The sequence below is a fragment of the Anoplophora glabripennis genome, unplaced genomic scaffold, assembly GCF_000390285.2.
Source record: "Anoplophora glabripennis isolate ALB-LARVAE unplaced genomic scaffold, Agla_2.0 scaffold1250, whole genome shotgun sequence".
Classification (NCBI taxonomy): Eukaryota; Metazoa; Arthropoda; class Insecta; order Coleoptera; family Cerambycidae; genus Anoplophora; species Anoplophora glabripennis.
In genome coordinates, this window is record NW_019417440.1 from 52,040 (window position 1) to 72,042 (window position 20,003).

At 32.2% G+C, this 20,003-nt stretch overlaps 1 protein-coding gene across 1 annotated transcript in view; it reads right to left on the reverse strand.

Annotated features, from left to right (window-relative positions):
• Nucleotides 1–561: 561 nt before the first annotated feature.
• The window catches only part of LOC108914024 (serine/threonine-protein kinase grp), a 24,763-nt gene continuing 5,321 nt past the window's right edge, over nt 562–20,003 (reverse strand). The window contains exons 6-7 of the mRNA XM_018719714.1: nt 11,059–11,447; nt 562–833 (exon numbers count right to left, since the gene is read on the reverse strand). Coding sequence (XP_018575230.1) covers nt 660–833; nt 11,059–11,447 — 563 coding nt within the window. The 3' untranslated portion in view covers nt 562–659. The remainder of the gene's footprint in view (nt 834–11,058; nt 11,448–20,003) is intronic.

Below are 20,003 nucleotides of genomic sequence, written 5' to 3' on the forward strand. Positions count from 1 at the left end.
CAGTACAGATCTTCTGTGTGTTGCATGCTCTCCTATACGAATACTTTTGCTAGAGAAGAATCATAGTACACAATAGTGAATATTGAATATGTTTACCTGTTCTTTTTCATTGCTTCTTAATTTTCCAAATGTTAATTCATTGAAAGCTCAATTTTTTTTTATTTGTCATAACTTTCACTATTTTTGTTTACATTATTCCTTTTTATTATTTTTTTATAAATTTTACTTTCATTACTTTGTTTTAGATATGTGATAGATTTTTTCTGTATTGATTAACTTTTAAGTTCAGAATGTTTCTGAGGATCAGGATAAAAAAAATTATACTTGTATTTGGGTTTCTACCTGTAAGACAAGTAAGGCGTAAATCAATATTACGAGTCAAATTTAGAAACAGGAATTAAATTATCAGCTTTCATTGTTCCCAGAGAACTAATTTTTTAGAAAAAATTCTGTAAAGAAGTTTTATTTTCTGTTTAAACTTTCAGAATATAACAACTCTTATCAACTAAGAACTTTAACGAAAGAGCTTAATTGATGAGAGACTAATTATTGAATAACAAATATTTTTAAAACAATTTATTATCAAACTGAAAAAACTATAACAAAAATGCTTGTATTAACAGAATACTTAACTTGATTTAATACTTTAATACTTCATATTATTTATCAATGATATCACAAAGACAAGATTTTAATTTTAAAAATTTTTTCTTAAATTCTAAACCACAGCCCTTAGAGAGTCGGAAATCAAGTAGAATTCTACCATCCATTTCAAACAGATTTGCTTTGAATATTAACTGATTTTTCATGAAGTCGACTGTAGAAATTGTAACCTACAAAAAGTATGTATCATTGTTACAGAGCCTTCATAAATGATTACAAGCCATGTGACCAGTAATTTTGTTTGAAACAGTAATTTAATTTCCTTCATGTTGGCAATTAAATTTCGGCAAAACTAAATCAATAAGGTTAAGATTACATTAAAACACAACATTCTGTTTCACTGACTGTGATGGGTGTAATTTTTTACAAGATTCTATTCAACCATCAGTGATCCCATTATCTTGAGTGTAAGCACAACGGTTTGTTACTGTTTATTGTAAAGAAATCAATAGTACTGGTGATGCCAAGATTTAGAGATTTTTCGTTACCAGTACTAGTCATGCAATATTGGGTTGCCTTATTGCCTAAGCTTGGGGGTCACGTGGCTTGTAAACATTTATGAAGGCTCTATATTTGTTATAACACAGAATTTGAAAACAGTTTCCAATTCTGTATCTAATCATATTAATAGAGGAAATTTTTTAATACATTTGCTTGCAACATTTTTTATGCTGTTTTCTAATTTTTTTACATACAGTGTGTCCCGTTTTTCAGGTTAACACCTGAAATGTGAGAAGTCTGTGGACTTTCCGCAAACTAATTTTTTTACAAAAGCCTGGCCTACTACGATTTTTTAAAAGGGTCATTTTTCCAGAAAGTGGTACTAAAAATTTTTTTATAAAAAGATAATATTCAGGCTATTCAACACTCATCAAAATACCCATATACCAAATTTGATTGACAAATGTCTACTGAGTGTTTTTCATGGGGTGCCAAACTTCGAAAAATCAGACAACTAAAAATTATAATAAGCAGGTAAAAGATTGCCAAGAAAATGAAAACAAGTACCAATCGGACAAAGAAAAAATACAGACACTATAAATTTAACATTTAATTGCGGCCACAGTAAAAATTATAATCAACGTACTAAAAATGTAATGAATTATAATATAAATACTAAGTTGTAAAAAAAAATGCTAAACAATCTAAATTAAATTTTAGTTATCTCCACCAAACCTCCTTCCAGTACAACACATTTTTCCAATTGTCTTCTTAAATTTAAAAATACTTTACATAGGTAGCTTTTATTCTGTAAGAAAATTCTTCTATAATTGGAAGATATTCTTACGTTATGACAGTAGTTTACCAATTATACTGAATTTTTAAATAATGTTTTAAACAATAATTGAAATAATACAGGAGGCTATGATGAAAAATAAAAGCTTCATTGCTGACATTTTTTACATTTAACTGTTACTGATAAACTAGTTAGTGTTATAAAGTAAGAATCTCTTGCAACCATGGCTGAATATTTATCTTTACAAGAAAAAAATAGAGATTATTAGATTGGGGTAGAAATTTCAGTCGGTAGTTTTTCTTCTCAAAATATCAGATTTTGGAATGAAAATAATCCTAATTTTGTAATTGTTTTCCCAGAAAGTTAATGTGTTTTGCGGAATTTCAAAGCACCAGGTAATAGGTCCCTTCCTTTTTTACACTTAAATGGTGAGGTATTTCTTCAGTTTGTAAATAATGAATTATGGGACATTATACAGAATATTATTTTATTGGAAAGAAGAAATATTTATTAATACAACACTGTCACAGTCATGCAGTCATTAATTGACTTAATCACCAGTTTCGGAATAAGTGGATTGGGAGAAGGAGTCCAATAGTACAATGACCACCAAGATCCCCTGATTTGTCCCCTATGGACTTTTACTTTTGGGGGTTTTATAAAACAAAAGTTTATAAAAGAAGACCAAGGAATTTGAATGACCTAAAGAATCGCATAAGACAAGCTTGTGCAGAAATTACTCCACAGCAGCTAGTAATGTATTTTTAAATTTAAGATGAATGGAAAAACGTGTTTGATTAGAAGGAGGTTTACTGGAGAAAACTAAAATTTAATTGTTTTGCAATTTTTTGTTTAATAACTTCGTATTCATAATTCATTACATTTTTAATACGTTAATTATTAATTTTACTGTGGCCTCAATTAAAAGTGTTAAATTTATAGTCTGTATTTTTTCTTTGTCCAATTGGTACTTATTTCCACTTTCATAGCAATCTTTGACCTGCTTATTATAATTTTTAGTTATCTGATTTTTCGAATTTTGGCACCCCATAAAAAACACGCAATAGACATTTGTCAAACAAATTTGGTATATGGGTATTTTGATGGGTGTTGAACAGCCTGGTAATATTATCTTTTTGATAAAAAAATGCCTAATACCACTTTCTGGAAAAATGACTCTTTTAAAAAATCTTAGTAAGTCAGGCTTTTGTCGCATCAATAAAATGATTACTAAAATATAACCTCCCTTCAGGGTACTATTTGCAAAAAAATTGGCTTGCGGAAAGTCCACAGCCTTCTCACATTTTCAGAGGAAAAACAGGACACACTGTATGTTATGAATCAACCTGTAGATAAGTTGATATGTCCAGTCAGTATTGCGATTAAAGAAAAAAAGTGTTACAAACAAAAAACCCAGGAGGATCCTTATGGAAATTGTCTTTTCATTCTTTATTCTAAACTGTAGCAGGGAAATATCTCGAAATCTATAGACTTTTGANCTTCTGTCTCGTATTTAAGTGATGAATATCACAATTTGTTTTAAACTTTGTTTTATTTTTATAAACATAAATAATGAATTATGGGACATTATACAGGATATTCTTTTATTGGAAAGAAAAAATATTTATTTACAGTTGGATGGAGCTCCAATCCACAACACTGCCGCAGTCATTAATTGACTTAATCACCAGTTTCGGAATAAGTGGACTGGGAGAAGGAGTCCAGTAGTACAATGACCACCAAGATCCCCTGATTTGTCCCCTATGGACTTTTACTTTTGGGGGTTTTATAAAACAAAAGTTTATAAAAGCAGACCAAGGAATTTGAATGACCTAAAGAATCGCATAAGACAAGCTTGTGCAGAAATTACTCCACAGCAGCTAGTAAAGTATTTTTAAATTTAAGGAGACGATTGGAAAAACGTGTTCGATTAGAAGGAGGTTTACTGGAGAAAACTAAAATTTAATTTAATTGTTTTCAATTTTTTTGTTTAATAACTTCGTATTGATAATATATATTGATATTGATAAAGTGTTAAATTTATAGTCTGTATTTTTTCTTTGTCCGATTGGTACTTATTTCCACTTTCATAGCAATCTTTGACCTGCTTATTATAATTTTTAGTTATCCGATTTTTCGAATTTTGGCACTCCATAAAAAAACATGCATTAGACATTTGTCGAACAAATTTGGTATTTGGGTATTTTGATGGGTGTTGAACAGCCTGGTAATATTATCTTTTTGATAAAAAAATGCCTAATACCACTTTTTGGAAAAATGACTTTTTCTAAAAATCGTAGTAAGTCAGGCTTTTGTCGCATCAATAAAATGATTACTAAAATATAACCTCCCTTCAGGGTACTATTTGCAAAAAAATTGGCTTATGGAAAGTCCACAGCCTTCTCACATTTTCAGAGGAAAAACAGGACACACTGTATGTTATGAATCGCCCTGTAGATAAGTTGATATGTCCAGTCAGTATTGCCATTAAAGAAAAAAAGTGTTACAAACAAAAAACCCAGGAGGATCCTTATGGAAATTGACTTTCAGTCAAATTCGCTGAAACTTTGAGAAAAGATAGGTTTCAGAGGTAGAACAAAAGTTCTCATGAGCACAAAGTTCAAAAGTCCATAAATTTTCAGATACTTCTCTATTAAATTGCCATTTTTAAGTGAATTTTTACCTCCTGTGGTGTTAACACACAAGCAACATTTGACAGATTAGGCATCGGCACTTAGATATATATGTTGTGGTAGATTGTAACCTGGAGAGTAAATCTAACAAATATATGAGTATGTTTATGCACATACATATAATATAGATACATACAGAGTGGAACAGCCAAATAAATTCAGTATCTCAATTATTATGAGACACGTCGATTTTGGATTCTGAAATGACGTCCTAAATTCAGCCCCTTCGAGTGGTAGTTGCAACCCCTAAATTTTTAAATGGGAAGTAGGGTCTTGTGCTACCTTATTTGAAAGGTCTTTTCATTCTCTATTCTAAACTGTAGTAGGGAAATATCTCTAAATCTATAGACTTTTGAGATTTGTACCCTTGATAACTATTGTTCTACTCATTTGAACCTGTTTTCCCAAAGTTTCAGCGAATTTGACCGAAAGCCAATTTCCATAAGGACCCTGTGGAGTCCTTTAGGTGTACTTTGGAAAACATATGGAAAGATCTAGATGGTACATGTCAGGAATTATCACCAAATATACAGGGTGTCCCGAAATTCATGCAACAAAATTTGGTCTTAAGACAAATTTAGGGGACCTGTAACCTGAAGTTCGCCCCTAAGAATAATCTTTTTTTTTATATCTCAGAACCCTGTTGTACGAGAATCACTAAATTTGGTACACAGGGGTTTTATGATGTGGAATCTGATGGTACTACGTTTTTTGGGGGGACAATTTTAAGACAATTTTTTGTGGGCCAAAAAAATTTCGTCGCATAATTAAATTTCTTAAAAATTATCAGTCCACTAGAAAGCCATTAAATTTAGAAACTTTTTGTCTCCTTATACTTTTTTCGTAAAAGGCAATGTTTTCAATAAAAATGTCAAAATGTAATAGAATGCATATCGTGATTTGCCATTTTCCTCAAAAACATTGCGTTTTACGAAACAAATCAAGAGACAAAAAAGTTTCTAAATTCAATGGCTTTCTATTTAACAATTTTTAAAAAAATCTAATTTGCGACCAAATTTTTCTTGTTCCAAACACAAGGTGGCCCCCAAAAAAGTGTCTTAAGTTGGTTTCTCCCAAAAAGCATAGCACTGTGAGATTCCACATGTCATAAAACCCCTATGTACCAAATTTAGTGATCCTCGTACAACATGATTTTGAGATATAAAAAAGACAAGTATAAATCTAATATTTATTGAACAAATACCAATATGGCATCTGCATCTGCATCACTCTTGGAGCATCGTGATGCATTAAATTAAATAATAATCATCCGATATGCTGTTCTACAAGCATGGGCGCTGCCAGGAAAATTTCCAAGGGGACAGAAAATGAATATATGCTTTAATGACATTTTTTTATTAAAAATATTAATAATCGAGTATAAAACAATAAACTAAAAATTCTTACACAAACCTGCATTGCAAAAAGGATCCAAAATTTAGGATTTTGACAAATAAACTAAGTCCCCGCCCAGCCCAATTCATACTTTACAATAACGACTGTTACATCATAATTCACATCGCTCAATTAAGGAAGTCTTTAGAACCAACCGTTAGCGATAAATAACATACCAAATTTTGTTGCATGAATTTCGGGACACCTTGTATTAATATGTAATTCATGTCTCAATATCAACAGTAAATTGAATGGACTTTTTATTTGCACATAATCACATCAAAATTTCAGTCCGGAGAACTTACAGAAACTTGAGAATGACACTGAAATCTTGTTTGAATTCTTGTTTGAAAACTAAAAACTAAAACAAATAAGTATTTTTACTTTTACGTATTTCCCGAGCTTTTATATTTAGTGTTACTATTGAGTATTAATTTTATTCTTTTGTTTTCTGTTCATATTTCATCAGTAAAGTGAGTCTTGTTCTGTTTGATTCCAAACATCCTTGATATCTATTAATGACTAACCACTGATTTTAACAAAATTTTTGTTAGATAGGCATATAAGCACATTAGGGCATGTCTCATTCACTTTATAATTCAAAGCCATAGCCTACTGCTCCAACTTTTTGGTAGCCAAAATTAGAGAATAAGATAAGATTAGAAACATCTTATTAAATCTATTAGATCTTTCTCAGTGGCTGGAAGATGAAACACAAATGTTGACAATACACCTATTCATTAAAAAATGAAATCGGAATGTTTATGACATAACAACAGGTTTTTTAAAGTGTTATTTGGGCAAAACATTCTGTCAAAAAAATACATATTCAATTAATCATCAAAATTTATTTTGTTTCCTTCAAAATAGGCTCCATTTGAAGTTATACACTTTTTCCAATGAACAACACAATCGTCAAAGCACTTTTTAAACACACATTCCGGTATGGACTTCAACTCCTTCAGCAATTTTTGTTTTATGACTTCTATTGACATAAAACGTGTTCCACATAGAGGTAATGTTAGTTTGGGAAAGAGGTTCGATAACATTAATTGACTTTTTGGTCAAAAATTTATTCACAATTATCGCGTTATGTGATGGTGCATTATCGTGGTGCAAAATCTAAGAACTGTCCTTCTAAAAATCTGGTCTTTTGCAGCAGATACTCTCTTAAATGTCTCATAACGCGCAGATAATGTTCTTTGTTCATTGTTTCTCCATCCGGAAAGAATTCTGTGTGGACAACACCACGATAGTTAAAGAAAACAGTCATCATGACTGATTTTTGAATGATTTTCACGTGGTTTTTTGCTTTCGGCTCATTAGAAAAAAGCCCCATTGAGAGATTGTTGACTCGTCTGCATGTCAAACTCATTATGCGTTGTATGAATAGAGAATCCAAAATAACTCGTTCAATTATGTCTTCAGCAACTTGTTTGTGATGCTCTTTTTGAAGAAAATTCAACTCTTCAAACCGTCTACTAAAATTATGCACACTGATTCGTGAGGTATGTTTAGTTCTTATGACAGCTCTCTTGAACTATAATGACCATTTGCAAGTACATTTCCTTCACTTTATCAATGTTTTCTTCAGTTGAAGACGTTGAAGGACAACCAGAACATGGCAAATCATTCGTATGCTTGAGTTTTTGTTGAAATGGAATTACCGTACGTCTTCTCCAACATTTTCAACAATTCAGCACAAGAAATTCCGTTGATACAAAATTTTAAGCAAACTCTTCAACAACATAGTAAAAACCGTGGAACATACTTTAGGTGGATTAACAAAATTAACAGCTGTAAACAAACTACTTAACGGGTCCGAATTTTTTAAATAACAGAATGTATATGCTGTTACAGGAAGATCTAGAAGAATGTTCTAGTCTCAAATGCCCAATAAAAATATAAAGATACTTTAGAAATTAAAAAAAAAAAAACAAATATTCTTCGATGAAGATATGACATATTCATATCTAAATGGAATAAAACACCAGTTCAATGGAAACATGATTTTTGAAATAAAAAAATGACTAAAAGTGACAGTAATATTTTCTGGTTGATTACAGACTTTTATGTTTGTCATTTGGCTAGCACTCTTTGCCAGTACTACAAAAATGGATTATTTGTGTTTCAGGTCACTCTAAGTAAAAATACCCTAAACAAAATTAAAAAAAAATGTAGGTAGGCACTTTTTTCATTTCTGCACAAAAAGAAATGGTCAACTTTTGGCCATACTTATGAATTATAAAATGATTGTGACATGCTTCCAGAAGGCTTTTTGAGACCTAAACAAAGGTCATTCAAACTGATTCACCCCCAAAAAGGGGATGGAATTTTTTAAACACTATATTATTTTTTGCTTAATCAGCTTTTATATTTAAGTTAAAATTCACAATCAGTCATTGGAACATTACACAGAATAGCAAGTAAGTATTGTTTCAGATGTTGAATATATGAATGGACACAATGTAAAATAAACTGTATACATTGCAAATCACATAGTGGTCAAAAAACAATATTAGTAATCAACGCATGGTACCCATATACGGAGTGTACGGGAAAATGTGGGAAATCTCTCGGGTGCAGACAGAACATGAAAAAATAAGATGACAAGTTCCTATAAAATTTTTTCGTACAGGCCCTCTCTACGGAGATATGTGTCCCTGAAGGACGCCGTTGGAAATCGTTTTTTCTTGAATAACTTTTAAGGTACTTAATACAATTTAACAAAAATTTTATATGATGGACACTGGTAAGGAGCTCTTAAAATAGTGTTAAAATATATTTAGCTTTTTTAGTATACCAGGGACGGGCTAAGCTTTACAACTTAATGCCTAAATTTTTAACACCCTGTATGATAAAGATTTTAAAATAATAAATCTGAACCTTAGACTAAAAAAAAAGGTTCTCTTGATTATTGTTGATAAAATGAACCGTTTACGAGAAAAAGAATAATAAACGAATTCATGTTTTATTTTTAATAAAAAGGGCCACAATTTCTATTTTTTTTTTTTTTTTCTTGACGACAAAGTGACATCGCTGACACATTGATCTTTCATTTCGTTAGTAATTTACTGATTTTTGGATTTCGTGGTGAAATATGGAATACACGTTTATTGAGTATGCAAATATGCATTTCATGTATGGCCTTGCGTCTTGCAATTCTTTACAAGCCAGAAGATTATATCATGACAGATTTCCTAATCGCGCTCTACCAAATCAGAAGACATTTCAACGAGTTGACCAACATCTAAGGGAGAATTTCTCCATATTTGTAGGAAATTTTGGAAAAAAAAATAGTACTGATGCTGGTCTGAGAAGAACCATACATACGCCACAATTAGAGGAAAATATTTTAATTGCTGTAGGACACTCCATCAATGAGCACTCAAAAATTATCAGCACAGTTTAATACATTGAAAACAATAGTACATGAAGTTCTTCAAGAACAGCCCTTATATCCATACCATTTGCAAAAAATACATGAACTGATTTCCAGAAGATTTTCCTTGTAGAATGCAGTTTGCAAATTGACTATTGGATCAGCAACGAAATAATGTAAACTTCATTATCACTATTCTTTTCACGGATGAAGCAAGGTTTACCAAAAATGGTATCACCAATTTACACAACACACATGTATGGTCTGATGAAAATCCTCATGCCACTATTGCTTCGCATCATCAACATCAGTTCCAATCAATTAACATCTGGGCAGGAATCATTGGCAATATTTTAATTGGACCATTCGTATTGCCGGAACAATTGAATGGACAACTTTATTTGGAGTTCCTTCAGAACGCTTTTCAAGATTTAATAGAACACTTACCAATTGAAACCCGCCGAAACATGTACTTTATGCACGATGGGCACCACCTCATTTCAGCATTGGTGTGCGGGAGCACCTGAGTATCATCTATCAAAACCGTTGGAAGGACCTATTGCCTGGCCTTCTGGATCTCCCGACCTAACGCCTCTGGATTTTTACCTGTGGGGACACCTCGTACAATTAATGTATTCCACTCCGGTTGACACTAGGGAGGAACTTCTACAGAGAATCACATTTCATTGTGATGTGATAAGGAACTATGCTGGGTTATTGTAGCAGCTACATCAGTCCTCAATTCGTCATGCCCGTGAGTGTATCAGACTTCACGGAGCCCATGTTGAACCCTCTTATGAAGTTTTTCAATAATTTCGTTAAGGTGCCTCTTGGGACACCATTGCGTTTTTTTTAATTTTGTATTTTTTCAGATTAAACATCTTAAAATGAAACTTTCCTGTTGTTTGAATGACTTTTGTATCGCATTGTATTGTCGAGAAAAAAAAATAGAAATTATGGCCCTTTTTACATATTAAAAATAGAACATGAATTCGGTTATTATTCTTCTTCTCGTAAACAGTTCATTTTATCGACAATAAACAAGAGTACCTTTTTTTAGTCTAAGGATGAAGCTACCCAGATTTAATATTTTAGTCTTTATCATACAGGGTGTTAAAAATTTAGGCATTAAGTTCTAAACCTTAGCCCGCTTATGATAAACTAAAAAAGCTAAATATGTTTCAAGAACACTATTTTAAGAGGTCCTTACTAGTGTCCATCACATAAAATCTTTATTAAATTATATCAAGTCCTTTGCAAGTTATCCAAGAAGAACTGATTTCCAGCGGCGCCCTTCAGGGACACATATCTTTGTAGGGCCTGTACAAAAAATTTTTATAGGAACTTGTCATCTTATTTTTTCATGTTTTATCTGCACCCAAAAGATTTCCCACATTTTCCCGGACACCCTGTACAGTTAAAATTTAGAATTACGTAATGGTTTTTAATAGAAGCTAAATCAAAATAGTCTAATCTGAGTTACAAATGCAAAGCTGTTGCTGTATAAGACTAAACATGCAAAGAACGTTCCTGTCAAAATAATTCATCAATATTTCTAACTTGTCAATATTTTTATATCAGATTATATTTTGTATTACAGTAATCACACTATGTGCAAAGCAAGCAACTGACAGAAGTTATGGTTTACATTATTACATTTACATGTAAAATAAAATCTCTTTACTTACAGCACCTGAAGCATCAGTAGTCCATGAATAATGCAAAGTATCAAGCACTGAACATAAGGCTTCTAAGGTTTTTTCATAAGAAACTGTCACGTAAAATCTTGTCATCCTCTTGCTTAAATTATGGAAATTATCTTTCGTAATAGGACTTTGAGTGAATTGTATCATAAGGTCTTCATATTGAGTGGGCTGCGAAAAACATACTTGTTCCCTTCTAGTGGTCTTCAAATCATTTATTAATTGATCAATTGAAGATGGTCGATATGTTATAATCGGTTGAGAAAGAGTTACTTGTGGAGTGTCTCTATTATGTTTAGTTTCAGCTTCAACCATAGAGTTCCATCTTTTAGTTGGTCTCTCAACTGACCCATCCACATTATCTTTGCTGGATCCTAAAACGAGACAATATTAATCAGTGTTATGATTAAATTTCTTGAAATAAAAATCCCTAAATTACATGTTTTTTGTTATTAAGCTTAGCTAAAAACAATCTAACAAACTATACAAAATTCAAACAAAATGGGTCTTCTACGTACAGGAAACTTACCATAATGTCCTTGATGTTACTCATGCATTTCTGCTTTGGTAATCTAGCTTTATGAATTTCAAATCAGTCATACCGCTAAGTTGCCAAAGCAAAAACATATGATAAAACTTGATCTAAATTAAGCAAATATTGCTCAGTTTGTTGTTATTGAAGATTTTTGCGTAATTATTTAGTAGACCAATATGTTTGGATTTGAATGATTTTATAATAAAAACGAAGTAATGCTTTGTGGGCTTATAATCGAATGTTCATGAAAATTATTGAAAATAATCACCGTCTCTGTCACACATAGAGTGAAGTTTGGTTATAGCGACATTTAAAGAACCATAAAATTATTTTGTATTAGAAATGAGGTAACAAGTAAAATGAAAATTTTGTCCTGTGTCTACACATGACTGTTCATCTCAAAAACTTTTTAGTATGTCGGGTACATGGCTAAAAACGCTAAAAAGCTGCATATTTTGATTGGAATGTGCCACATTCTGTGGTCATAGTTGATGCCAACAGGCAACTTTCCAGATAGGGAGCCACTTGAAAATCCGTGTAGAACACCAAAATGGCGGCCATTAAAGATGGCCGCCATTTGCTGCACTAATTTCCTTGTATCTCAGCTCCTAACAGTCCGATTTCGATTTTATTTTTTTTGTTTGAAAGCACATGTAAAGAGGACACTTTTTTGTCCCTATACATTTATCTCTACACCTTAAGGATTCTGCACATTTTTCAAAAAAATAACAAATATTTTTTAAATGTTAGGTCTCTTTGTAATTTGTTGATTTGTGGCGTTCTCTTATATTTATTTTCATTCTATTATGAAGGTTTACTTATTTCAAACATTAGACCTTCTTTGTTTCAGATTTGACATTTATCAAAATTTTTGAAAATGGCTTCAAGGCCTCTGCGGCTGGCAGATATTAACTCTGAATCTCCTTCTAGTACCAGTGCCATAGATTGGACAATATGTTGTTTATGTCAAAAATCTAGTGATGAAAACTTGATTTGCATTGCCACACACATTGCTGAATCACTTGTTGGTGATTCAGCAATGTGTGTGTGTACAGGACGCTTACAGAAAATTTAATGGAATTTCAGGATATAGGTGCAGTGCCCCATGGTTTGGATTTACAAAAATTAAATGAGGGAGATGGAATAGAAGGAAAATTTCGAAGAAACAATGCAAAGTGGCACAAAAAGTGTGACTTCAATAAAACAAAACTTGACAGGGCAAAGAAACGCAAACTTTCATCGTCCTTGCCCAGTACGTCATTTGAAGACAGTCTACAGGCTCCATCAGAATCAAACGAAAAATCAAGGTCTGGGGCCCGTACAACATTATCTATTAAAATGAAAGATGAAATATGTTTTATATGCAATAAGAAGGGTATTACTCGAAAATCTTTATATAAGGTTTCTTCTCTACAAGACGATAAAATTAAGAGATGTTCCGAAATTACCAATAACGTTGAACTTAAAGCGTTCCTCGAGGGTGGCGATTTAGTTGCCAAAGAAGCGAAGTACCACTCGAAGTGCTATACAAATCTGACAAATTGTCTGAGAAGATCAAGTGGAATAAAAGANAAAATTTAACTCAGGAGTTAACTTGTTCAGGAACAAGTGCAATAGTTCATTCCCTCTAATTTTAACTTTTGGAATGACCGAATGACCGTTTAACGAAATATTTGCTATTATTTTGCTAATATGTGTTATTATTTTAGATTACAATTAAAAGCAAATATACAGGGTGTTCCGAAATTTATGCAACAAAATTTGATCACAGATTCTTAAGACAAATATATGGGACCCGTATTTTTTATTTTTGCCAAATGGCCCCCTTCTTTCGGAGTTACAGCCCCCTGAAGTCCGCCCCTAAGAATAATCTTTTTTTATATCCCAGAACCCTGTTGTATGAGAATCGCTAAATTTGGTACACAGGGGGTTTTATGACATGTGGAATCTGATGGTGCTATGTTTTTTGGCGGGGAACCTCCTTAAAACAATTTCTCGTGAACTCCCTTGTCTTTGGAGGCCAAAAAATTTGATCGCATATTTAAATTTCTTAAAAATTATCAGTCCACTAGAAAGCCATTAAATTTAGAAACTTTTTGTTTCTTTATACTTTTTTCGTATATCGCGATGTTTTTGAAAAAAATGTCAAAATGTAATCAAATGCATATCGTGATTCGCCATTTTCCTAAAAAATATTGCGTTTAACGAAACAAATATCAAGAGACAAAAAGTCTCTAAATTCAATGGCTTTCTAGATAACTAATAATTTAAAAAAATAATAAAAACCATTGCAACCAACTTTATCTGGTTCCAAAGACAAGGGGCCCACGAAAAAGTGTCTTAATGGGGTTTCTCGCCAAAAAGCGTAGCATTGTAAGATTCCACATGTCATAAAACCCCTGTGTACCAAATGACCCCGCAGGTTCCTTATGGAAAATGGGTTCCAGCCGATAGTTCTGAAAATTTGGATTTGAATAGTTCTCGAAGCTTAGATAAAAAGTTGTCATAGGCACTAAGCTGAGAAAATTATATTTTTCGAAATATAGTCGCCGAAAGGTAGGAGTTATAGTACCGCGAGGTATAAATTGAAGAAGACTCATTGCAAGGTCAAATGAAGAGAAGCCGTGCAATCTGTCCAAAACACATATTTTTTAGATTGTCGGAGTTACTGAATCCAAATCAGCCATCCTTTCTTGTATACAGATGCTATACAGGGTATACAGTATACAGAAGGTGCTTAGGGAAAATGATGATGAATTTCAATTGGATGAACATATAGATGAACAGAACTTCTAAGAATACGAATTTTCTCAAGATTCCGAAATGCTGCAAGACATCAAATATTCATTAGTTATATCAACGTGGATGAATACTTAGATAATTATGGTGGTGATTAAGATAATGGTCCAATCCTAGCACATTATTGCACGTGTTACTCAGGGGCGAGAGTAGTAGGTACTTGTGCTCATGTGGCCAGTGTTTTTTGGTTTCTAGGCTATGCCCGCCATCAACCACATGTGAAGTACCTAGATGATCCGCTATTAAATACTACAATGATTGCAAATAATTAAATGATAATTGAATTACTTAATTATAATTTATGTTATACCTTTTATTTCAGACAATATTATTTCTTATTTGAAAATGATTCAGAACTAGGTTGGCCGTGGAACATCTTACAACCTGTTATCCTCTTAAGACTTCTCACTGTATACTTTGCAAATGCGCAATACAATATAATAAAATATATCCTAAAGCTGTAATAAAATATTATTTAATATTATTACAATATGACTACATATGTTTGAGACAGATTACATTTACAATGATCTTACAATGACCTTCATTTGATCTTGATGTGATCTTGAAACTCATCCGCACAGCCGAATGGATGGCAGATTCGGATTGAGTGACCCCGATAACGTAAGAAACATGTGTTTGGGACAGATTGCACGGCTTCTTTTCATTTGACCTTACAAGCTAAGATTCTCTTTATACTTCGCGGTGCTATAACTCCTAGCTTTCATCGACTATATCTCGGAAAATATAATTTTCTCAGCTTAGTGCCTATGATAACTTTTTATCTACGCTTCGAGAACTATTCAAATCCAAAGTTTCAAAACTATCGGCTGAAAGCCATTTTCCATAAGAAACCTGCGGGGTCCTTTAGTGATTCTCATACATGGTTTTGAGATATAAAAAAGACTTCTAAGGAGCAGATTTCAGGGGGCTGTAACTCCGAAAGAAGGGGCCAGTTGGCAAAAAGAAAAATACAGATCCCCTAAATTTGTCTAAAGAATCTATGACCAAATTTTGTTGCATAAATTTCGGGACACCCTGTAGTACTGTTTATCATTTCTTTAAATGTATTGTGTATACCGGTGCTTTGTTCTGAAACAATCTGTTATTTACGTCAAGTATGCTTTACTTTCAAAAAACATTTTTGTAATGAGGATGAATAATTGCAATGCATTTGAGTTAATTAATAACTAAATAGTATTAACCAAAAAGGAGAGAATAACGTGGAAAAGTAACTTCATTGATAGAAAATAAACTAATTTAGGTCAAACTATCTTAGCACAGTTTTGCTTCCTTAAAAAGTTACGGTTACTACAAATATATGTTTTTTATTAAATTTTTTAAGATAACACTTCAAAATTTTTCAATGAAATTTGATCTGCAGAAGTTTATTCGAGTACGTGAAAATGAACATGGGCATAACCGCATGTTCATTAAGAAATAATTCTTACCTAAAACATAAAGGTTACAAAGAATGCCTGAAAGAGTAATTTTTTGCCATTTTTTTTTCTTGTTGGCAGAGAGACAAAACGCAGGTGTCTCATAAAGTGTCACATTATTTACTGCAAAAAAGTATGATGTTGCATTTAAAAAAAATTATTTTTAATCAACTGCATCTAACTTAATTCTCTTCTTAAATTTGGAACTTTATTAGGCTTTTTAAAAAATTAGAGCAAGTAACCATTATTCGAAAATAGTCGAGGCCTATTGACATACCCTTAGAATGTAACTAATTTCACGCAAGAAAATATAAAGTCTAGTAAGCTTTGACTTTCAAATAGAGCTATGTTAATTTAAATAAAGTTCACCAAAAGATTAAGTTTAGTTGGACTAGAAAACTTCTACTCTGTAGAAAATTAAAATCCATTTCCTTCTGGAACATTTTAGCAACCAGCATACATTTTTGCAGTGAATAAGGTAAAAATTTTAGGAAACAGATTTTCTCGAAATGTCTACCTACCAATAAAAAATATAACAAAACCAATAAATTATTTGAGGTGTTTTTGATCCTATGTTATATAAATAAAATAAGCAGGCAGTAATTTGGTAAGGAACGATTCAAACTTCTAGGGCAGCTTTCTTGAGGAAAAATAAGCCGATGTAGCTGAAATTACCTTGGTATAATTTTTCTTTTTAAAAAGCTGCAGTTATAAAAAAAATGTTTTATTATATTTTTTAAAATAACTGACGAGTATCTGTGTACCAGATCACTTGATACAAATTTGTGCACTCGATTATTATTGAGGGTACCACTTCAATTTTACAGTACACCTGAATTATGACACATTATTATCTCACAATGCCAAACAATGCAAAACATGTGACAGGAGAGAAAATATTTAGACAAAATTAAGTGCAGTTGCCTGTTCTAGTTGATACATTAATAGGTAAAATAACTTGAGTTATTTTGTATTAAAAAAAATTTCAAGAAAATATTTGAAACTAGAAAATAAATTATCCTGTGCAATTTTTTAATGTTTTCACACAATTAAAGTACTTGTTAGAAATTGAAACAGAATATGTATTATAAAATTTTGCAAATGAACTTTCGTATACCAGAATTTCTTGAAACTGTTTCGATTTATTGAACCATAACAAAAGCACCTTTTTTTCTTTAATAGGCTAGATTTCAATATTACAAAATGGGGTAAAAATTATATTAATGAAATACCGACAGTCACTACCCCTTACATAAGATGTAATACTGCATAAATTTGTATCCAGGTGCCATAAATCTGAGTTTAAAATATGAAATGCTATACAGACGCTGGTGGATTTAAAAATAGTAATTGATGGTCTTTTCATTAAATATTCACATGAATGCAAGAAAATCAAAGAAAATTACACATGCAAAATTTGGACAACTAAAGTCAACTCGAGGACAAATAGACACCTTTTTGGCTTCACCACAATAAAAAAGAAGAAAATGTAGAGTATGTTGCCAAACTGAGAAAAAAAATGTACACAATAGTCAAATGGTCTCGTCTGTTTATATGACATGACTCATTTCGAGATATTTCATGGTTACGGTTAATACGATATAGCATTTTATAGTTCTTATATAAGTAATAAATGTTTGTAAATCGCCACCATTGCCATTTACTATACAGGCTGTTACAAATTCGCTTCTTACTACAGGGATCTCAGAAACGGTAAGAGGTACGAAGTAGCTTAAATGGGGGCAAAGTTGCGTAATCAGGGGACCAATATTATGCCTCTAAGAAATCAAGGCTAACACGATTAGTTTTGGAAATATTTGAAAAAAAAACAAAATTTTGGAAATCCATTTTTGTTTAATTTCAGCCTTGTTTGAGGTGATATTGAAAAAAGAAGAACACTTTCTCATGGACAATTATTGCCCTCTATTGAATGGCATAATCAATTTTTATATGTAACGTTTCGTCTCTCCAGGACCATCATCAATTTCATTTTTTAAAATATGACCCTAGAAATGTTATTACATTTCTTGCAAGCCTTCATGACCCCCAAAACTGTATTGCCTCAGTGCGAACCAGATTCAAACGTTTTGTCTCGAAAAATTCATCTTCAGTATATTCGTTCCAAATTTATCTAAATTTTGTATTTAGATTTCTTTGTTTATTGAATTATCGTACACTGAAATCCATCTAGTTATTTAAACTATTACCACCACGTGTTACAATAAAACATTTAACAAATGCAAATATCCTCACAAAATTTTGGGGATTGAAGTTCTTTGAGTAGTGTGTTGTTTTAAATGTGTTAAAAACGACATAACTTTTTTNAACAATGATTTAGACCAAGGGTCGGCAACTGGCGGACCGCGGTCCAGGTCCGGACCGCGGAAGGTAAAATACTGGACCGCCAAAAATGTTTTGAAAGTATAAATTACTCAAATAAATTATTTTAAAAATGTTTTTTTACGTCTGAGTGCCAACCTTATCATTTTTTCTAGTATTTTACAATTGTGTGTGTTTTGAGTTCTTAATGGTTAGTAAGCAGATTAAATTTGAGTTTAAATGAAAATTTGAAAGAAATATGAATTTTTTTCTGGACTTCGTTAAAAATTTTTAAAAGTATCCGGACCCCACCTAAAATTACTTGCCGACCCTTGGTCTAGGATATGGCGCATCAAAAAATCCATGAACCCTAACTTTCTGCCGTGTGGTAAATAAGCTCCTGAGTCGATGTGGAGCATTTTTTCTCATACCTCATATATATGGCAGAACGGCCATTTTCGAGACAGAAGGGGGGGGGGAGGAAATCTGGGAAAAAAGTGGACCCTAACCGTCTGGAAGCAACGGTAAGTCAAAGCATCCAATTTTTATAAACCGGGAAAAATAGTGGCAGACACCGCAGACTAGCAGTATGACGGTAATTTGAAATCCAGCCTAGGAGAATTTCTCATAAAACTCGAAAACTGCTGTAAAACAGTATAAAATAAGTAAAAACTAAATAAAATTTCTGCCGCTTGCCAAATAAGTTCCATAACGACGGCACAAACGTTACATACTGCCAGCAGTTCTAGACTATTTGCAAGTAATCAATCTCAAATCACATGTCCTAATAGTCATATCTCTCTTACTAATGGAAGTGGACCATCAAAGCTCCTGTAATCTTAAAATGATAAAGAGAGATATGAATATGTATGATCTAGACCACTAGAAACATAAGTGACGATTGATATCACAACTAAGTTTGAGAGTTCCAGGTTACTTAGTTCTTTGTTTTCTCACATGAGGATAAATACAGTTTTTCACAGAATCATATTTTTAAATACAAAATCGATGACCATCAAGAAAAAACCTGATATATTTTTATGAACTATTATAAAAAGTTTAGTTTGCTGACAGTGATTTGTATCACATATAGAAACAATGAATGATATTCTCGAATTAGTATGCATTACTGGTAACCAGCGAACAGAGAAAATAAAAAACAATTAGAAAATCTTTACGTTTTAAGTATTCCTCCACTATTTCTGTAATCATTGATATTGCTTTTTGAGGATAGGTGTTAAAATTTAACTCAGGAGTTAACTTGTTCAGGAACAAGTGCAATAGTTCATTCCCTCTAATTTTAACTTTTGGAATGACCGAATGACCGTTTAACGAAATATTTGCTATTATTTTGCTAATATGTGTTATTATTTTAGATTACAATTAAAAGCAAATATACAGGGTGTTCCGAAATTCATGCAACAAAATTTGATCACAGATTCTTAAGACAAATATATGGGACCCGTATTTTTTATTTTTGCCAAATGGCCCCCTTCTTTCGGAGTTACAGCCCCCTGAAGTCCGACCCTAAGAATAATCTTTTTTTATATCCCAGAACCCTGTTGTATGAGAATCGCTAAATTTGGTACACAGGGGGTTTTATGACGTGGAATCTGATGGTGCTATGTTTTTTGGCGGGGAACCTCCTTAAAACAATTTTTCGTGAACTCCCTTGTCTTTGGAGCCAAAAAAATTTGATCGCATATTTAAATTTCTTAAAAATTATCAGTCCATTAGAAAGCCATTAAATTTAGAAACTTTTTGTCTCTTTATACTTTTTCGTAAAACGCAATGTTTTCGAGAAAAATGTCAAAATGTGATCGAATGCATATAGTGAT